Genomic DNA, 19,490 nt, shown 5'->3' with positions numbered 1-19,490 from the left:
ACTGTGGTTGCAGTTATGGTTCCGGTCATTGCAGATCTGAAGTTAAAGTTCATGTGAAGATATTTGTATGATGTTTTGGGCTGACATTTACAAGTGTAATTGTGCATTGAAGTTCACACAGATGATTATCACACGAGTGCTTCCTAAAACATAGAAAAAATTGTTCATCAGATGAAGGTCACTGTTTTTCCTTCTGCTGGACCAGCAGCCGTGTTGGCACAGCAAGAAGTGGCTGACTGAATGTTTGCATAGCTAACTAACAATTCAGTTGTAAACAATTTAATACAATTTGCGTGATCATATTGAAACAGCTTGTTAAAATAATATTATTTTCAATTATTTATTTAGTGCACAAATGTAATTTTTTAAAGATCAGATATTTAAAGTCCAGTCATACAGTGCAGGGTGGGATAGGCTCCAGCCCCCCCCCCATATACCATTGTCAGAAATGTCACATCTTTTTTTTTTTTTTTTTAGAAATGCAGCATTTGTTTATTAGTTACTGATGATCAGAAATCGCGGCATCATAGAATGTGGCCATTTAATATAGATGTACCCACAAACAAAATGACCTCGCGCTGAGCACAGAGGTGTGTTATGCATGTGTATGTTATGTACAGATACCGAATCATGTGACCTAAATATGTAGCAGGCGGCGGGAATTGATGGGACTCGGAAACACCCCCACAATTTAATCAATTGCTCCTTGTATCATTTCCGACAGACAAGTCCCAATAAGTCTGCAACAACCGATTTGTAGTAGGATCACCAGCAGGTGATCGTCAACAGGCAGCCGACGTAGTGTTCACTTGTTGTCATAGTTACAGTGACGCAGTGCCGCTATCTCACAATGATACAGAAATCTTTAAAAAAAAAATCCGTGGATCCAGACTTTAAGCTGCATCACTGCCAAAATGTAATCAATTGGTCCTTGTATCATTTCTGACCTTCCCTGAAAATTTCATCCAAATCCGTTAGTCCATTTTTGAGTAATATTGGTCACAGACAGACAGACAGACAGACAGACAGACAGATGCTAATTGTCACATAACTCCGCCAAGGAACGTGACAGAGCAATAAACAGGGATAGCACAGAGTATCATTTCTTCAGATCCTTTTGATCAAACACACAAAGCAAACCTTTTGTGGCTGCAGAAGGAGCTGCGCAGAATTTGATAGAAATGCATCAAGCGCTGCATCTCGACCCCGTGGATGGTTGGAATTGAACATTACAAGTGCTGAATGAAAAATATCTAAAATTTTCTGTTTGAAAAAAAGTGAGCTTACCAGACTTGTGTAGTCTGCTTTTCATCTCTGTGTTAGGATGCATTACTAGTAGCCAAACACACCCACTGTATATCACTGACTGGATGTCTGGAATAACTAAGACTACGTCTCTGGTTTGGCTGCGTCTTTTATAATTGTTTCTTCTGTGTCCTGTCCAGCCTGAGTCTGACAGTTGTACAGGCGTTTGATACTAGATTGCTGCTTTGTCGTGTTTGCAATGTGCTAAATGTGTGATATTGACCTGTATCGCTGTCATCTGTGCTCAGTGTTTGCCTTTTGCGCCAGACTCAGCCTGGAACACATGATCTCAAGTAATTTTCAGTCAAATGGAAACACGGTTGAGAACTCAGCGCAGTGACCTTGCCGTGCGAGCAAAGTGTAGCGCTCATGCTGACAGGTCAGCTGCAGGCCTCTCAGGTGGAGCACAACCTGGACAGTGTAGCCTGTGTCTGCTTGCATTTTATTTGCTCTCTAGAAAGTCTGAGCATCTTCACCCTTATCTGCTTATCTGTGTGCATTAACATTTCTGTCCTAGATACGTTAAATCTTTTAATGCATTATAATACGACCTATGCTACATGTGTCTCTGTAGTTATTTCTGAAATGACCCTGATAATCATGTAGAGGATTTATAGTTCTATGTATAAAAGAATTGTTTTTTATAGAGTCAACAGGACTGTGAGCTTTATTTGAAAAATGATTTTAAAAATGACAAATACATGTATCAATCAGAGGCAAATGGACCTCTGGTGCTGTTTACTGACAACAGCAAGATTGAGGCTACAATGTGATTTATATTTAATCTTTCATAATAGTTTGTGTTTCAAGTGGACTTATGCCATGTGAATAGTTTTTCCTGGAAGTAATGCTAGAGATTGTGGTCATGTTATTTATGTTAACACTCTCAGTGATGCTTTAGGCGAAGTGACATATGCAACATATGCAAATTTTAAATATCATTTTGAAGGTCATAATAGGTTGGTTCTGTTGTGTTTAATTAATATCTACACAGTAGGGTCATCTGTGGGTCCAAAGGTTTATTATTTATTATTATTTCATTTTGTGCTTAAACAACATACACTGTTAAAAAAATTCTTTTTTAACAGTTTTTACTGTAATTTTTAAAAACTAATTCATTGTTATTTTACAGTTTTTCTCTGTTCTGTTTAAAAAATAGTTTCAGTATTAAAATGCATTATTTTATGCTTTGTACAAAAAAATCCTTGTTTTATTGTATGACTTTAAAATGAACCTTTTCTACTACATTGAAAGCAACTAAAATATCAGTATTTTACAGATATTTTTGCTGTTTCAATTTTTTTTTACATTTCTACATATTTTTTTCTGACACCTGTGCTGCCAGATTTGCACAGTTTTTTGTTTTTCTTGTACAGTATAGTACATTTAACCTATTAACACATGTAAATAATAATAGCAATAATATTAAATGTTAAATAATGCTGAAATAAATAAATAGATTTATTTATATAGCACTTTTCAAAACAGAATTTCAAAGTGCTTCACAAAAGGATTAAAATATTGCTGACACTTTGAAACCGATGCATATTTCATGATAGTTGTTAATTCGGTAATTATTCTACAGAGTAATTCTCATCCTGTCCTCCTCTATTAAACTTTAGAGCTTCAGCATGGCTTTTTCTTGCTTTGTGATTTTAAATTCTGTTTGTGAGAGAATGGCTCCTCTCAGAAGCACTTCAATCATCTGCACGAGGTTCACTCTCAGCAGCCTCTTAAATACGCAAATCTGAAGGTTGTAATATTAGCAGGCAATGAAAGACACCTTGGGTGATTAAGCAGGGCCTAATTAGTCTACAATTTAGACACTTTATTGGGAAGGTAGTTACAATTAGGAGCCTTGTGCAAACAGTGTCCTTTTCCTTTTCCTAGTTCTGAGTAGACAGCAGGGTATTTGGTGCCCCTTTGGTTAACGGTGGAAAAGGCGTTGATTAGAGTGTTGCCCTCTACATGGGTCACCTTTTTGTACGCCTTCGCTCAAATGTTAAACTACATCCGCCACCCTGATGAGCTACGTCAAGCTCTGCTCTCATTAGTATGTCAAGAGGACACTTACTGCAGTTAATTGCTTTACTAAATTATTGTCAACAAGAAAAGCACTCAGAGAGCGCAGTACCCTGCCAAGGCTGCTCAGTCGTTGTTTCCTTTCCGACGGATGAAATCTTGAAAAAATTCATGGCAGAAATCACGGCAGAATGTTGCCATTTAATATAGATGTACCAACAAACAAGATTACCTTGTGGTGAGCACAGACACGTCTTATATGTTATGTACGGATACTGAATCGCGTGACCTAAATATGTAGCGGGTGGTGGGAATTGATGGGACTCGGAAACACCCCCACAATTTAATCAATTGTTCCTTGTATCATTTCTGACGGATAAGTCCTGATAAGTCCGCAGCAGTTGATTAGTAGTAGGATCGCAATCATGCGATCGTCAGCAGGCAGCTGACCTAGTGTTCACTTGTTGTCATAGTTACAGTGACGCCGTGATGCTATCTCACAATGATACAGAAATCTTTAACAAATCCATGGATTCAGACTATAAGCTGCATCACTGCCAAAATCTAATCACTTGGTCCCTGTGTCATTTCTGACCTTCCCTGAAAATTTCATCTAAATCCGTTCATCTGTTTTTGAGTAATGTTGCTCACAGACAGACAGACAGACAGACAGACAAATGTACGCTGATTAGAGTTAAAAACACCTTGGGTGATTAAGCGTCACGTAACTCTGCCATTCCTTGGTGGAGTAATGAAGTTCCTCTTGTCCATTAGTTTCAACTCTTACAGGTAAGCAATATAGATGAAATATTTTATGCAGTATTGATATTATTTAGAAACCCCTTATACATAAAATAACAAGATTTTAATGTTAGCTTTGACTGTTGCCTTTATTTAAATACATGATTAATCACCTTGTAGCTCCATGCAAGAACTCAACTACTTCTAGTATTTCCATAAAATGTGCCTGCTTAATTATTTGCATCATTGCCCATAATTGATTAATGGTAGAAATATTTTTCCCACTAAACAATTCACTATTGTCTCACTGTATCATTGTATCACCCAGCTCTAATTGATTGTGGCGAACAGACAACATTGCATTGTCTGTTATTGACACATCGTCTGCAATACACACAGGAATAAACTTGAGCAACCAAAATGATTTGCATGCCGAAGATTCTCAGTGGTGGTTGATAATCAATTGGGCTTGTGAAAGTGTTTGTCTATAGCTCTGTGATGTTACACAAAGTGCCATATGAATTCAAAAAGTCCCTCCAGGCTCGTAACTGTAATGTCGATGGTGAGATGGTGGATGTTGGAACAAGGTTCCCCAAATGACGGGAATTTGATGTTAATTAGAGGTTGAAGCAGAGAAATATCTGTCAGTGGGGAAGATGCAGCTCCGAGTGAAGTGAGACAAAAAAAGCACAGTGGACACTTCACCTGAACCACTAGAGCAACATGACCTGACAGTCAGTTCGCTGCCATCAATCATTTATGGGACCTTTGTGTATAAAAAATTAGCTTTTGAAAGCTTTCTGACATGTTAAAGCTGGACCTGTATTTTCTCGCCACAGTATATATTTTTGTGAACGTCTCATTTAAAAATTGATGAGTCCATTAGAATGCGTCTGCTGTCCATGCTCATAAATATTGTAGAGCCCTACTTTCTGCAGCCTCGCCTGTTTAGTTATTGCAATTACTGTAGGTCATGGCCATTTACAGGATTGTAATTAGATTGACCCATAACTATGACACTTTTTTCATTATTTCAGCTAATTCTAAAAAAAGAAGAACATAAATAATAAATTTGAATCCCTGGTGTCTGTTTTGCAGCAGAAACATGATGCTGTTTGAATGCTAATAGGAACACTGACATGATTTCATGTTTTATCATCAGCTGTTGTCATTTAGAGGATTACTGCTGATGCTGCCAAGCTATGACTGAGAGGGTATCATATTCCATTAATACCACAGTCTGTGTGGTAGAACTACATGATCTGTTATATCTGAAAAAAGGCTTTTATGGATTAAAAATCCACTTTGAAATGTATATTTTTAACCCATAATACCCATAATCCATCCATACATTTTTAAAAGCAACTGTTCTACCGGCAGTCTGCCGTAAGTATTATTGGTTAACACTTTGGTGGCAGCCGTTAAGATATTATGAAATGCCCAGGGCATTTGATTGTTGCATAAGCGTTAGTAGTTTTTAAGCTTTTGATGAAAATTAAATTGTTGCATTTGCATTGAATTCTCTTGGTGTATTAAATCGCTTATATAATGCAGGAACGATCCTTTTTAATTTGAGAGAACAACACAATCACAGCTATCTGCCTTGTATCCTGCCTCTCATAGCACACAATGTTTCCATCAAGGACAAAAGTGCTGTTCTTCAGGCTTACGACCAGAGCAGGGTATAATTAGGAGCTAAATGCTGCTTTAAGTCAGAATGTGGTCGGCAAGCATTTCCAAAGGACAACCAGTCTTGTGGCTTGTGGTTTTTATCATCAAATGCAAATTGCACAGTTGAAGAGGAGTGGCACTGACTCATAGAGTTTATAATATCCAGGAACCTCATCCGCTAAAACATTCATGCGGTGTAATATGTCTAAAGTAACATATTCATGTTTTTTCCAGATAGCGGACAGGGCCATTAAAAACTAGATTCAGCGAAGTTCTAATTTTCTAGACCCCCCTATTTTGTGAAGAAAAAACATACAGGAAAGTCTAAAAGCCCCTGGGATCAAATTTTGAATACATGCCAACAACAAGGAAGTGAATGTTAGCCTATGGTGTAAAGAATGGCAAATGACCAAAACAAGTACATTAAACAAACATTCGACTGTATTCCCATAATAGAGGCGCTTTACAGCGACCAGAGTAAATATTATCTGTATATTATTTATCATCCATGTGATGAAGTGTGATCTGTAGAGGAAAGTCTCACTTCATGCAACCATTTAGCTGAAAATCTCATCCTCACTGACGGATCAGCTAACAGAGAAGGGCACTATTGGATTGGCTCAGGAGTGATAGAGAAAATGAATACAGTTTGTTTTTCCAGGCAAAATACTGCCAGAGTTGTGATCAGAGGTTTTATGTTGACAGTCAGAACACTTCAGAACATTGTAGTGAGGTGAAGTAAGTGAGGGGAGGATGTGTATGAGGGTTTGTGCATCTCTCAGTGCCCTCCTCTGCTCACATTTGTAAACATGTTGGTTGATTATGAATCCAGTGTTGGAAAATGATGTGAAGTTTGCGCTTACATAGACCTGTAAAATACTGTATGTACACTACCGTTAAAAGTCTGGACACATCTTCTCATCCAATGGTTTTTATTTAATTATTTTATACATTGTAGCTTAATACTGGAGACATCAAAACTATGAAAGAATACATATGGAATTATGTTGTAAACAAAAAAATGTTCATATTAAAATCTCAAAATATTCAAATTTCAAGTTAGACTTTTTCACACTTTGACTTAATTAATTGATCTGTCTGTATTCATAGTAAAATGGTATGTGTAAAAAAAATAGATAAATTGGATTATACATTTGCTTAAACACGAGATGGTTGAAGAACTGCAGTGATGCCTTTTCTTATGTATCTACAGTTGAGAAAATCTTAAAATGATGCATAAACTAACTGCAGTTCAAAGTTAATATGATGTTGATATGCGTGATTGTCACAGAGACAGTCATTGTACTAGAACATTAAAATTTGTCCTTGGTATTGAGAAAAATGAAATGTCATGTTGTCTTTATTACTGTTCAGTGACATTTTTCAAATGTATCACATCTCTGAGTTGCTGCTGCTGGTTCCAATCTGCTTTTGAACATATTTTGTTCATGTTAGAGATGAAGATGAAGAGGCTGTTTAAACCCCGACTGCTGTTTTGGCTAGCAGCCAGTGACTGACTGACTCCACCAAATCTGTGGACCTTCTGCAGCAATCCATCACCATCATAAAGTTTGTCTTGCAGTATTTAAACTCATCAGTTACCATGTTCCTCATAAACACACAATATTTGTTGTACAGAATTATGTGAACTCAACATGAGCTTTTAGTCAGCCTAAAACCATCCGTTCAGAACCACCTTTATGCTTTGATTAGCCAGAAGCAGCGAGAACCAGACAATTTATATGTGGGAACAGCTGATTGCACCGTGATTTATTTCAACTACACTATCGTTCAAAAGTTTGGAGTCACCCAGACAATTTCATGTGTTCCATGAAAACTCACACTTTTGTTTACGTGCTATCATATTTGCACAAGGGTTTTCTAATCATCAATTAGCCTTTCAACACCATTAGCTAACACAATGTAGCATTAGAACACAGTAGTGATGGTTGCTGGAAATGTTCCTCTGTACCTCTATGTAGATATTCCATTAAAAATCAGCTGTTTCCAGCTAGAATAGTCATTTACCACATTAACAATGTCTAGACTATATTTCTGATTACTATTATCTTCATTAAAAAAAAATGCTTTTCTTTCAAAAATAAGGACATTTCTAAGTGACTCCAAACTTTTGAATGGAAGTGTATTTCTTTTTTTTTTTCATGGTTTTGACAGTAATCCAAGCTATAAGGATGAAGACCTCTTCAGGTATCTGCAGTGTCTAACCATTCTTAAGGGTAAAATATGTTAATTCTGGCAGGGAAATGTTCTTTTAAATCAACTTTAGGGGAGGTTCGTTAAGGGTTAAAGCTTTGATGCTCAAAACTACTGGCCTCTCTGCCATCATGATACTTGGAACTGATACTTGTGTTGCTTTTTAAAACTGATGTGACTGATCGTGGTCTGAGATACTGCTAATGAGATCACTGAGCCGTGCTTTCAATCCAAATCCACTGTTGACTTATTGCAGATAATTATACTCCATTGAACTCAGTGGGTTTTGTGGTTCATTTAAACTTTTTGGATACTCAAGTTTTTGTTTTGTGCTTCCTAATGAAAGTCTACCTCACAAGCTCCAGCATTAGACTCACATATTCACTGTCGGGCACTGCAGGAAATAACTTTGGTCAACCACAACTTTCTTGAAAAAAGAAGAAAGAAAGAAAGAAAGAAAGAAAAAGCGCAAATCTGTCCACAATGAAGGCCATTGGTAATGTACCGGAAACCCAGTGTCTCCACTAAATGTGTGCATGGCGTCTGTCCACATGACTCCATTTTTGAGGGGCAATTTTTTTTAAACCCCTTTTTTTAATCCTTTGTTACAAAATATTTGAAAAATCAATAAGTAAGCACAGAAGATATTCATATATACATACAGGACAAGATACTTTTAGAAATAAACACAACCTGCAGTAAGTCGCTAAAATAGTTTAAAAACCAAATGTTGAAAATAGAGAACTAAAACTAGACTGTAAGTGCAGCTTAACATACAGCAGAGTGTGAGTCTTTAGTCGTAGTGGTTGAACACTCTCTTGACAGAGCAGCCTAAATACAGTTCTCTCAATATTGGTCTTATATTCTTGCAGAGAGCTGCAGTTTAAGTCATCAAGCCGCAGTTTGCGAAGACAAATAGAAACTTGTGGTTTATTCAAGTGGAGTTTGTATTCTAGAGACCAGTGATGAAAACACACATATTTATATGGTGTGTATTTTTCTAATTTTCGTTTTGGCTCACACTCAAAAGCATTCAACAAAAAGAATACTGTGTTTTGAATGAAATGTAGTAAATAAGAATGTCCATGTTTCTCCCTGTGAGAGTTTGTTTGCTTTGGAGGTTTGGACTCTGGCCAGTGGAGGAGGAATAGTTTTCAGAAATAATCAGGGGGCACACTTATTACCCAGGATTCTCTTCTTGAAATGGTAAATGATACTCTTCTATGTCCCTGCAAGCGGCGGTTTGCAGATGAAGGAGGCATTCCTCTAGTTTTTGAGAAGGAAAGAAACCCTGAAGCTGCATCCCTCGTTTTAGTTTCGTGTTTCACTGCAGCTTAAACTGTGCTGTTAAGGTTAAGATGTTTGTTCTTAATGCGCTGAAGCACTTTCCAAGTTTGTAGAAAGAACTAAAAACACAACTGTAACTCATGTGCAGCCTGCAATTTCAAAGTGTAATAAACTAGTTGACATTTCAGCTCCATATAACATCCAGTAGATCCACGAGACAGTGATAACAAAGATCCAGACACTTTTCTTTTCCCATCTCCTATTAGTTGGGCCTTTACCTCAAGTAACACCAGGCAGTTATTTAGATTAAAATAGTGTGAACGCCTCGGGAGCTGTCAGTGGAATATTCTATATTGGCATAGTTAGTACAGTAAACAGGTAGTATCTATCCTTGTTCGCCTGTGGTCAAATGTTGTTCCATCTGTGGTTGTTTGCTGTGCAAAGCCATAAATGTCTTCATTCTGTAACCTTATTCAGCTCTCAGACTGGACATCGTTATTTCAGGCCTGAAAGTAGTGAAAATATTGATGGATTGAGGTATTGTGGGTTTGTATGCAGCAAACCCACAACGGCTCAGTATTTATAGTTTAATTTCAAGTTCACAGAATTGCGCACTCACATCAGACACAATGTATACACGTCTCCGTTCCCAAGCGCTTCTTGTCTCTGTAAGTAGATTTAGAAATTACTAAGATGCTTATTTCAGATTATAAACAAGTATCAGAAAGGCCTCCAATGGTCTGGAACATATCAAAGGTTCACTTAATTGCAAGAGTTAATTCTCTTGTCTGTAGGTACTTCTTAGAGTGCAACAATTATAGTAACAGTATAAACAACCAGGCACACTAAGTAAATTCACTTAAATGTTGTATTTAAGTAGAAATTTAAAATACTTGTACTTTATTAGAATATTTCTATATTCTGCTGCTGTTTTTATACTTTGACTTCACTGTGTTTTATAGGAAAATTATGTGCTTTTTAATCCACTACATTTATTTGGCTGCTTTACTTCCCAGATTTAGATTTAGAAAACATTCACTGAGCTGAAAATATAATGCCTTGTTATGGATAAAATTTCCAGCAGTATTAAAATAGTATACATTTACACTTTAAAATTATCCTTTCACATGCAATGCTAATAATAATCCTACATGAATTAATTTAACTCCAAGAGGTGCTATTATGGTTATTGTATGATATTTGAGTATATATTTTTTAAAGATACTTATGCAATTTTACTTAAGTAAGCTTTTGAATGTAGGAACATTTTACGATGTACACTACTGTTTAAAAGTTTGGAATCACTTAAAAATGTCTTTATTTTTGAAAGAAAAGCAATTATTTTCAACAAAGATAACAGTAAATGAATCAGAAATACAGTCTAGACATTGTTAATGTGGTAAATGACTATTCTAGCTGGAAACAGCTGATTTTTAATGGAATATCTCCATAGGGGTACAGAGGAACATTTCCAGCAACCATCACTCCTGTGTTCTAATGCTACATTGTGTTAGCTAATGGTGTTGAAAGACTAATTGATGATTAGGAAACCCATGTGCAATTATATTAGAACATGAATAAAAGTGTGAGTGTGAGAACACATGAAATTGCCTGCCACAAACTTTTGAAGAGTAGTGTATATATCTTACCTTGGTAGAGGCCTGAACATGGGCTCTAGTAAGAAAGGAGCAACAGCTGTTTCATATCAGATCGTAATAATCATATTAGTAAAATTTAATATCTTATCTCTGAAAGAGACATGGAGAAGTCAGTGGTATGAAATTGTGCTTAAACATGGAGCAAAGCATAATAGTTGTATCATAAAAAGAGTAGCCCAACAGTGTGTCCCCTTTGTGTTTGCTTCCTGTCATTTGGAGCAGAGGCTATGATTACAACTTGCATTTTAGAGTTATACATGCATGTAAAATGTAAAATGTAAAATGAAATTCAATTTTCCCTGAATGAATGGCTGTAATATATGTTTAGAAGTGCAATTATATGTATCTGTGCAGGTGTTCAACATCTTCACTCTCGCCTACGCCTTGCCTTAATAAAAGTAGGAGTGAAATTTGATTTCTTTACAATTTAATTTGTGTCTGAAACTGACAGATGCAACTGCAGCCAGGGAGTCAGCTGCTCTGAGTAAACGTCTGTCTTTAATTTGTACTGTTTGCTCTGGATCAGTGAACCAAAAAAAAAACAAGACGGGGAGTTTTTTTAGTCGCACCTCCAGGCAAACTGTATGGCACACACGTTAGTTTGTGTTTCATTGTGTGAATACGGAGCATTTCTGCTGCAGTGTGGCTCAAAGCACCATGAAAGCCTCCTATATGGCAGCGTAGAGAATACTGGTGATTTGCGTGCTGATCTGTGCTTCAGTTTTAGCACTGGACATGATTTTCTCTGTTTTCATTTCCACTTTTCTCGTCACGCTCTGTTAAATATGAATGCGGTCATTTTCAATACAGTCACATTTGTCATTGCCCAAAAGTGATCCACGAGCAAACAGCAAGCCAGTCAGTGTGACCTATTTGAATGGAAAATGTTTCCTTGACTGGAAAACCACACCTGACATAACACGTCACTCTCACATACAATGTTCAAAAGCTGAAATATATAAGGTGTAAAGAACGCTGGGAATATATTTCTCAGTGTTGTAATTTTTGTCGTGTCCAATCAGTCACCGTAAAGCGGATAAAACCACCGAAATGCAAGCTGAGATTATAAACAGCAGATACTTACTGTTCAGTGAGTCAGTCACTTTTTTTCTTTTTTTTTTTACATTTTTGCTTTATCACAGTTCTGACAGAAATAAGTACGCTGCTTAGCTCGTGAACTCTGACAAGCAGACTGATGCTGTCAAAGTACAATGCAGTCTCACCGTGCAGATCTAGAACAGGCTGTCTAACATCCACGCTACCATGCTGCTGTCACTCATATCACCTTTGAGAAAATGTCTAGTGCTGTACATTTTGGAGAGTATTTCAGTGAAGGAAATTGGATTTTGACTGTGTTGTCTAACCCTTGCGCTGTGAGCAGGGATGCAGAGAGTGGCTACAGGGTTTTGAAGCAGCTGTGAAAAGGAACTCATGTCTGGATATTAGCCAGCGGATGAAATTCAAGCTCACTCTTACTTGAGGAGCTGCACATGCTTGTGCAGCTTAATATTTACAGAGATTTTTTTTTTTTAAAGCTGCTTATAGAAACAGCATCTTTGCTTTAAAAAAAAAAAACAAAACTCATGTTGCAAGTTGATGTAACAGATTTTTGCAATAAATTAATGTACACTAATGTTCAAAAGTTTGGGGTCACACAGACAATTTCATGTTTTCCATGAAAACTCACACTTTTATTCATGTGCTAACATAAGGATTTTCTAATCATCATTTAGCCTTTCAGCACCATTAGCTAACACAATGTAGCATTAGAACACAGGAGTGATGGTTGCTAGAAATGTTCCTCTGTATCCCTATGTAGATATTCCATTACAAATCAGCTGTTTCCATCAAGAATAATCATTTACCACATTAATAATGTCTAGATTGGATTTCTGATTAATTTAATGTTATCTTCATTGAAAAAAACTGCTTTTTTCAAAAATAAGGACATTTCTACGTGACCTCAAACTTTTGAACAGTAGTTTGTGTATTAATAAATCAACTCCATGTCATTGTTCTGTTTTGCAGGTTTATGCAGATGACGTGCTGACAAAAGAGGAACAGATTGGTCTGTTGTTCAAAGCCAAACGGAAATGTGAAGGGAACATTAGATCAAAGCACAAGGTTCCTGGTGAGTACTGAAGATAAAACTGAGGTCCATAGCAATGTGAGTGACTTTGTGTAGTTGCAGTGACAACGCTAGTATGCTGAGGTTTAGCAAGTATAAAGTTCAAATAAATGCAGATAAGTCTAACAGTGCCACTGGAGGAAACATGAATAGGATTCATCCTCAAGGGGTCATGAATGTACACTAGCATTCAAAAGTTTGGAGTCACTTAGAAATGTCCTTATTTTTGAAAGAAAAGCATTTTTTTCAAGAAAGATAACATTGGATTAATCAGAAGTACAGTGTAGACATTGTTAATGTGGTAAATGACTATTCTAGCTGGAAACAGCTGGTTTTTAATGGAATATATACATAGAGGTACAGAGGAACATTTCCAGCAACCATCACTCCTGTGTTCTAATGCTACATTGCGTTAGCTAATGGTGTTGAAAGACTAATTGATGATTAGAAAACCCTTGTGCAATTATTTTAGCACAAGAATAAAAGTGTGAGTTTTCATGGAAAACATGTAATTGTCTGGGTGACCCCAAACTTTTGATCAGTAGAGTATGTCTATCAAATAGTATGGTAAAGTATTTGAAAATTGCTCAGATTTTTTATTATGGATCATGCCACGGCTAAAGAATACAATCTGTTCTCAAAGCTTTACCAGTTTTACTTTAGATTCAGGAAAAGATAATGGTTTGAGCTAAAATGCAGCTTTTATAATATTAAGCACATGTTACAAGGCAAACTTCATGTTGGCTAAAAAGGAACGATAATGATGACACCAGAAGAGAATATTTAGCTACAGACTCATGCAGTCTGTTTCTAACATTGAGAGATTTTTATAGGTCTGTTGAATCACCCGACGAGTTGAAAAACGATGCTCAACTAAGTGTGTTTAAATGTGACGCCAATGGGTGCTGACACAACAGCTGAGCTGGGAATGAGACCAGACTCAAGTGTGGGGAAATATCACAGATCCTTAAATCCACTGTAGGATGTTTTTTTTTTTCCCACTGCAAGGACACACAAGATCTGTTGGTTTATTCTAACCAGATTGTGTGTGTGTGTGTGTGTTTTTTTCTTTCTTAATGACAAAATAGAATGACAGGGGGCTTACAGTGTCGATGCGGGTCATGTAATTTACCCAGTTAAATGTGTGGAAGAGATAACAGATACGATCAATAAGCCTGTCCCTACTGGTTACAGATAAGATAAGATAAGAGATAAGATAATCCTTTATTTCTCCCCACGCCAGGGGAAATTCACATTGTTACAGCAGCTTATGTATCAATAAACATAATAATGCCTGTATTGACCAAACTGCCTTATTCAGCAGCAGGTTCATACTACAAGATAACTGAAAATTATTGCAGGGTGTGTGAAATCACATGATAGCGTGATTGCAAGGTCCCGCTTAAATTTTCTCTGATAAGGTTTCTGCTTGTGTGATTTTTCCACCACCTGCAAAAGGTTTTTCTTTTCTTTTTGTTAAAAAGATTTCTGTCATAGATGCTCAAGTCAAAGCAGATTGAGCCCCTTATCACAGAAAAATAGCCGTATTTGACACAGTTGCCTTTTATTTATGTTTTTATGAATTTCACAAATATGGATGTCTGTTTTTTCAAAAAGGAAACATTTTGATTTCTTTTACAGTGTAATTGTGGCAATTTAGCCTTGCAGTGTAGTGGTGAAACAATTTGTCAGTTTATGAATCAGACTTGTTTTCACAGCTCTACAATGTGTCTCTAAAGTCTGGACACAGGAAATCTCACTAACTATATATATATTTTTTGCCTCCACAGATTAAATATGGCTTAGTTGAAAGAAGAAAGAGTTGAACTGGTACTTCTCCGTGGATGTGAAGGATGGACATATCGAAAGATAGTAGTTTAATTTAATGAGGCAAAAAAATTATAGTTAATGAGATTTCCTATGTATTCAAACTTTATTGACATTCTGTATTACTTGTTTAGAGTGTCTTATCAGGGAAGAAGATGCAAACTATTGCACTTAATCAGCCCCGATAAGGTTTCCACTTGTCTGATTTTTCTACCACCTGCAACTGGTTTTTCTTTTCTTTCTTTTTTTCTTTTTGAAAAGATTTCTGTCAAGTCAAAGAAGATGGAGCCCTTTATCACACAAAAATATCCTTATTTCTTGCCTCAGCTATTGAGGATTGAATTCCAGCTGGGGCCAGAAGTCTAATGAAATAAATCCCCCAGAGTCGACACAGAGCAGAACCTCATATTTGCAGATTTGAAATAAAATTCGGACAAAGCATTTGACGCTCCCAGACATCGGAGGAATTCTGAGTGGTGGAGGAAAGAATCAATCAACCAACACACTGTAAAGTTGACCAAGAACTGAGTAAGCTTCATAACTACCACCATGACGACCGACGAGTGAGAGTGCATGAGACTGTAAAGAGCGCCTTGTTATCTTGATTGAGTGTGATTGGTGACTTGTTTGAATGTGACTGTTGATTATAAGAGCCTCTACTCATCAGCTGATGCACATACTTCAGTGCTCTACAAGAACCGCCCTTAACAAAAGGTGTCATTATTGACAAATTTTGTGGGGATTTTGCCTGTATTTTGCTGAAATGTTCAAACCCAATACCTTCGTGGAACTGTTAGGAAAGTCAGTGTGGGCTATGGTTGTGTTAAAAAAAATGCTGCTTCCTTTGTCCTCCTTGTGGCTTGGAGCCGTGGAGGCTGAGATTGAAGGGGAAACTGCTCCTGGGTTGTATTTGTATATTTATGGGTGTCTGAAGAGCATCATTATCCAGCAGACCCCAGCATCTACTGTATCTCCGTGTGGTTACTCTCATTTTCCCAGTTGATTGTTTGGAAAGGTTTTTGGATTTAACAGGCAAACCAATCATATTATTTTGTCTTTAACCCCAGTGCATTGTGGTTGCATTGAATTCTTTGACCCTCCAGCCGATACCCCTTTTAAATGAAACACATAATTAAAAACATTTACTTCTAGGCTCTGAACACAAAAGCTATTGTTGACTATTCCCTATAATTATATTCCCTGTGTGGTATTTCCCAACTTTTCATGGTTTTGATAAAAGTCCACAAATCACAATTAGATTTATTTTAAAAAAAGACAGAATTGCTACTATTGAGAACTGCAGGGGCCAAACAGCAGCTTTCACGCAGGGTTTATGTAACAACCCTGTGTTTTTTTCTAATAATGTACTTAACAAGATGGACACATAAGGTGCTGATGCAGAACAGAGCAATCAGTCAAGCACTAGGGCTCTCTCAGATGAGAGTCTGTGCTGCTCATCTGACCTCCATCATGTTTAATCCATCCTGCTGTCACACCTCAGCATCACCTCCAAGCTCACAGTGTTTGGATCATGAACCTCAGTGTCATCATTTCAAAAGCTGTGGCATCAAACCAAAGAAGAAAAGCACTGAGAGAGCACAGTGCTCTGCCAAGGCTGCTCAGTCGCTGCATCATTTCCAACGGATGAAATCTAGAAAAAAATTTGCGGCAGACATCACCGCACTTTAGAACCTGGCCATTTAATATAAATGTACCCACAAACAAAATGACCATGCGCTGAGCACAGGCGTGTGTTACGCATGTGTACATTATGTACGGATACCGAATCGTGTGACCTAAATATGTTGTGGGTGGCGGGAATTGATGGGATTCGGAAACATCCTCACAATTTAATCAGCTGTTCCTTACATGATTTCTGACGGGTAAGTCTTGATAAGTCCACAACGGCCGATTTGTAGTAGGATGCAGTAGAAGAAAATGTTAACTACTATATTTCCAGCATCTCAAAAATCAGTATGTGCAAAAATTTTACTGTACTAGATGTTTGAAACATGGAATTAAATAAGCTGGAATTTGCGGAGTTATGTGATGATTGCCATTGATCTGTCTGTCTGTCTGTCTGTCTGTCTGTCTGTCTGTCTGTCTCTCTGTCTGTCTGTCTGCAACATTACTCAAAAATGGACAAAGGGATTTGGATGAGATTTTCAGGGAAGGTCAGAAATGACACAATGACCAAGTGATTAGATTTTGGCAGTGATGTGGCTCATAGTCTGGATCCACAGATTTATTAAAGATTTCTGTATCATTGTGAGGTAGTGGCACGGCGTCACTGTAACTATGACAACAAGTGAACGCTACATCAGCTGCCTGTTGACGATCACATGATGGTGATCCTACTACAAATCGGCTGTTGCGGACTTATTGGGACTTGTCTGTCGGAAATGACACAAGGAACAATTGGTTAAATTGTGGCGGTGTTTCTGAGTCCCATCAATTCCCGCCGCCCGCCACATATTTAGATCTTGCGATCCGGTATCCATACATAACATACACATACACAACACACACCTGTGCTCAGCGTAAGGTCATGTTTTTTGTGGGTACATCTATATTAAATGGCCACATTCTGTGGTGCCGTAATTTCGGCCACAAATTTTTTCAAGATTTTGTTTTGTTGTTGTATCAGAAATTATACAACAACTGAGCAGCCTTGGCGGAGTACTGCGATCTCTCAGTGCTTTTCTAGTTTCTAATTACCTTTTACAGAGCAAGGATTTAATCAGTCAATCAATCAGCTTATACAAATTCTTATAAATATTAGCTAGTAGCAGCTCTTTTGCAGTGCATCATACTGTCTCTCCAAGGTGTGAACTGAATCTGGACTCTGACAAACCCATCAGGAGTTTCTGACTGGAATGCTGTGAGGTGCTGCAGGTGTTGTTTTGGGGGTACATCAGTGCAAGTGAGCTGACCTGCATACCTGATGATGATGATGCCTTACAACCAATGTGACTCACCCTGTATGCAGTGCTTGTTTCCTGACCTCTTTTGGAAGGGTGCGCATGTCTGTTCACTCACATAACACTTGGCAAAATTAGAATAAGCATATTACTTTAATAAAGAGGAAACATGAGTCCCCGGTGTGATTGTACCACATGCCTGGATAAGCACATATGTCCCAATTTAATGTGCTTGATTTGAGATATTTTTTTTTCTTTATTTAACAGCGCATGAATCATTTCAGCTTCTCTTCGTTTGAACTAGAGTTGAACTTAACCGTCACATATGGCTGTTTGTAATTTCGTAGCATGGAAATCATGTAAAATCTGGGTCATGGTTAGCTGTGATGCAGAGCAAAATTATGGGGACTGTCAAGATTTTGAGATTAAGTTCAAGGAAAGCATTACTTGTGCTCTGTGATGGCCCATGTAAGTATTTTCCTTGAAATGGTCATTGAAATTTGGATAGAATTCACACAGAATTCACTGTGCTTTTTCAAAGCGTCTTCCTTATTTTGGAGTATTGTGGTATGGCCTTGAAGCTGTGGGTTGAGTTAAACATATAATAGCAGCTAGCATGCATTTTTTAGGACTTTGGCGTTACATCTGTATTTTTCTTGCCTGTGTGCTGCCTGACCACCCCCAGAGTTTTTTCTTTTTTTCTGGCACTGTAACTGTAAACTTGTGGTTTTCTGAACTATTATAGGGGATGAGGAATGGCGACTACTTCAAAATGCTCGCAGTGTGAAATGAGGGATTTCTTGAGAGTGAGGATTGGGTTAACTGCGGAGGGATTAGACTGAAAAGCTGTTGTGTTTCAGCACTTTATCTACATGCTTTTAGTCCACATTTGTTCTTAAAATACACAGAGGTCACCGCTGCATGGCTGAGACAAGGTTTTCTTTGAGGGAAGCACTGAGGTTTGCCTGGAGAGGACAGTGGAGGGATGTGGGTTCAAATCCCCAGACCTTGCAGTGTGAAAATAGCTCAGCTTTCAAGCTTGTGGTCAGGATGTAGAATAACATCAGCAATCATTATAAAAGGTTGCATGTATCAGGAGAAAATGCAGTGTGTGTTTTGACATCTGCAGGTCAGAATCAAATGAGTTGGGGGGGAAAGAAAACCTTCCTAAAACCCCAGTGACATCACTAATACCAACATCCCCCCATAGTCACGTTTATATTTAAATCGTGGTCAAGAAATTTACTGGAAATTATATATGTGTGCATGTTTGGTGTTTAATTTAGGCCTGTAAGTAGGTGGTCCTATGGTAATAAAAACCTATGGCAAAAGTGAGCAGCAATTCTACTTTTACTCCCAGGATATGTGGTCAGTGTGATTTTCAAAACTAAACCCTGCTTTTCTCCCACCAGACATCTGTAAGAATCAGTCAGCTCCACACAGTCTGCTCTTTAATTTTGTGCTCCAAGTGACAGGCAAATAAAAAGCAAGTCGTCATTGCGTCAGATGTTTCTTTGTAAGTTTGATTACAGGAATGAGAAAATAATGGATCTACAGCAAAGAGCGGATAGTTTTAGTTTTATCCTTAGCTGCTTATTAGTGGTCAAAGTGGGGCAGATGTTTTCAATGATACAAGATAAATGCCAAGCCATAAGAGGGGTTAGCTGCCAGGAATCTGTGGGGAAAAGGACTTTGCTCCCACTATCAGAGGGCTGA

General features: G+C 37.6%; 1 protein-coding gene across 1 annotated transcript in view; it reads left to right on the top strand.

The window, feature by feature from the left end:
- Positions 1-19,490, top strand: part of pth1r (parathyroid hormone 1 receptor) — a 55,701-nt gene that overhangs the window by 14,251 nt on the left and 21,960 nt on the right. The window contains exon 2 of the mRNA XM_023270411.3: positions 12,927-13,029. Within this exon, the coding sequence (XP_023126179.1) occupies positions 12,927-13,029 (103 nt within the window). The remainder of the gene's footprint in view (positions 1-12,926; positions 13,030-19,490) is intronic.

Source organism: Amphiprion ocellaris, chromosome 10 (assembly GCF_022539595.1).
Source record: "Amphiprion ocellaris isolate individual 3 ecotype Okinawa chromosome 10, ASM2253959v1, whole genome shotgun sequence".
Classification (NCBI taxonomy): domain Eukaryota; kingdom Metazoa; phylum Chordata; class Actinopteri; family Pomacentridae; genus Amphiprion; species Amphiprion ocellaris.
This window is presented reverse-complemented; position numbering and strand designations above follow the sequence as displayed.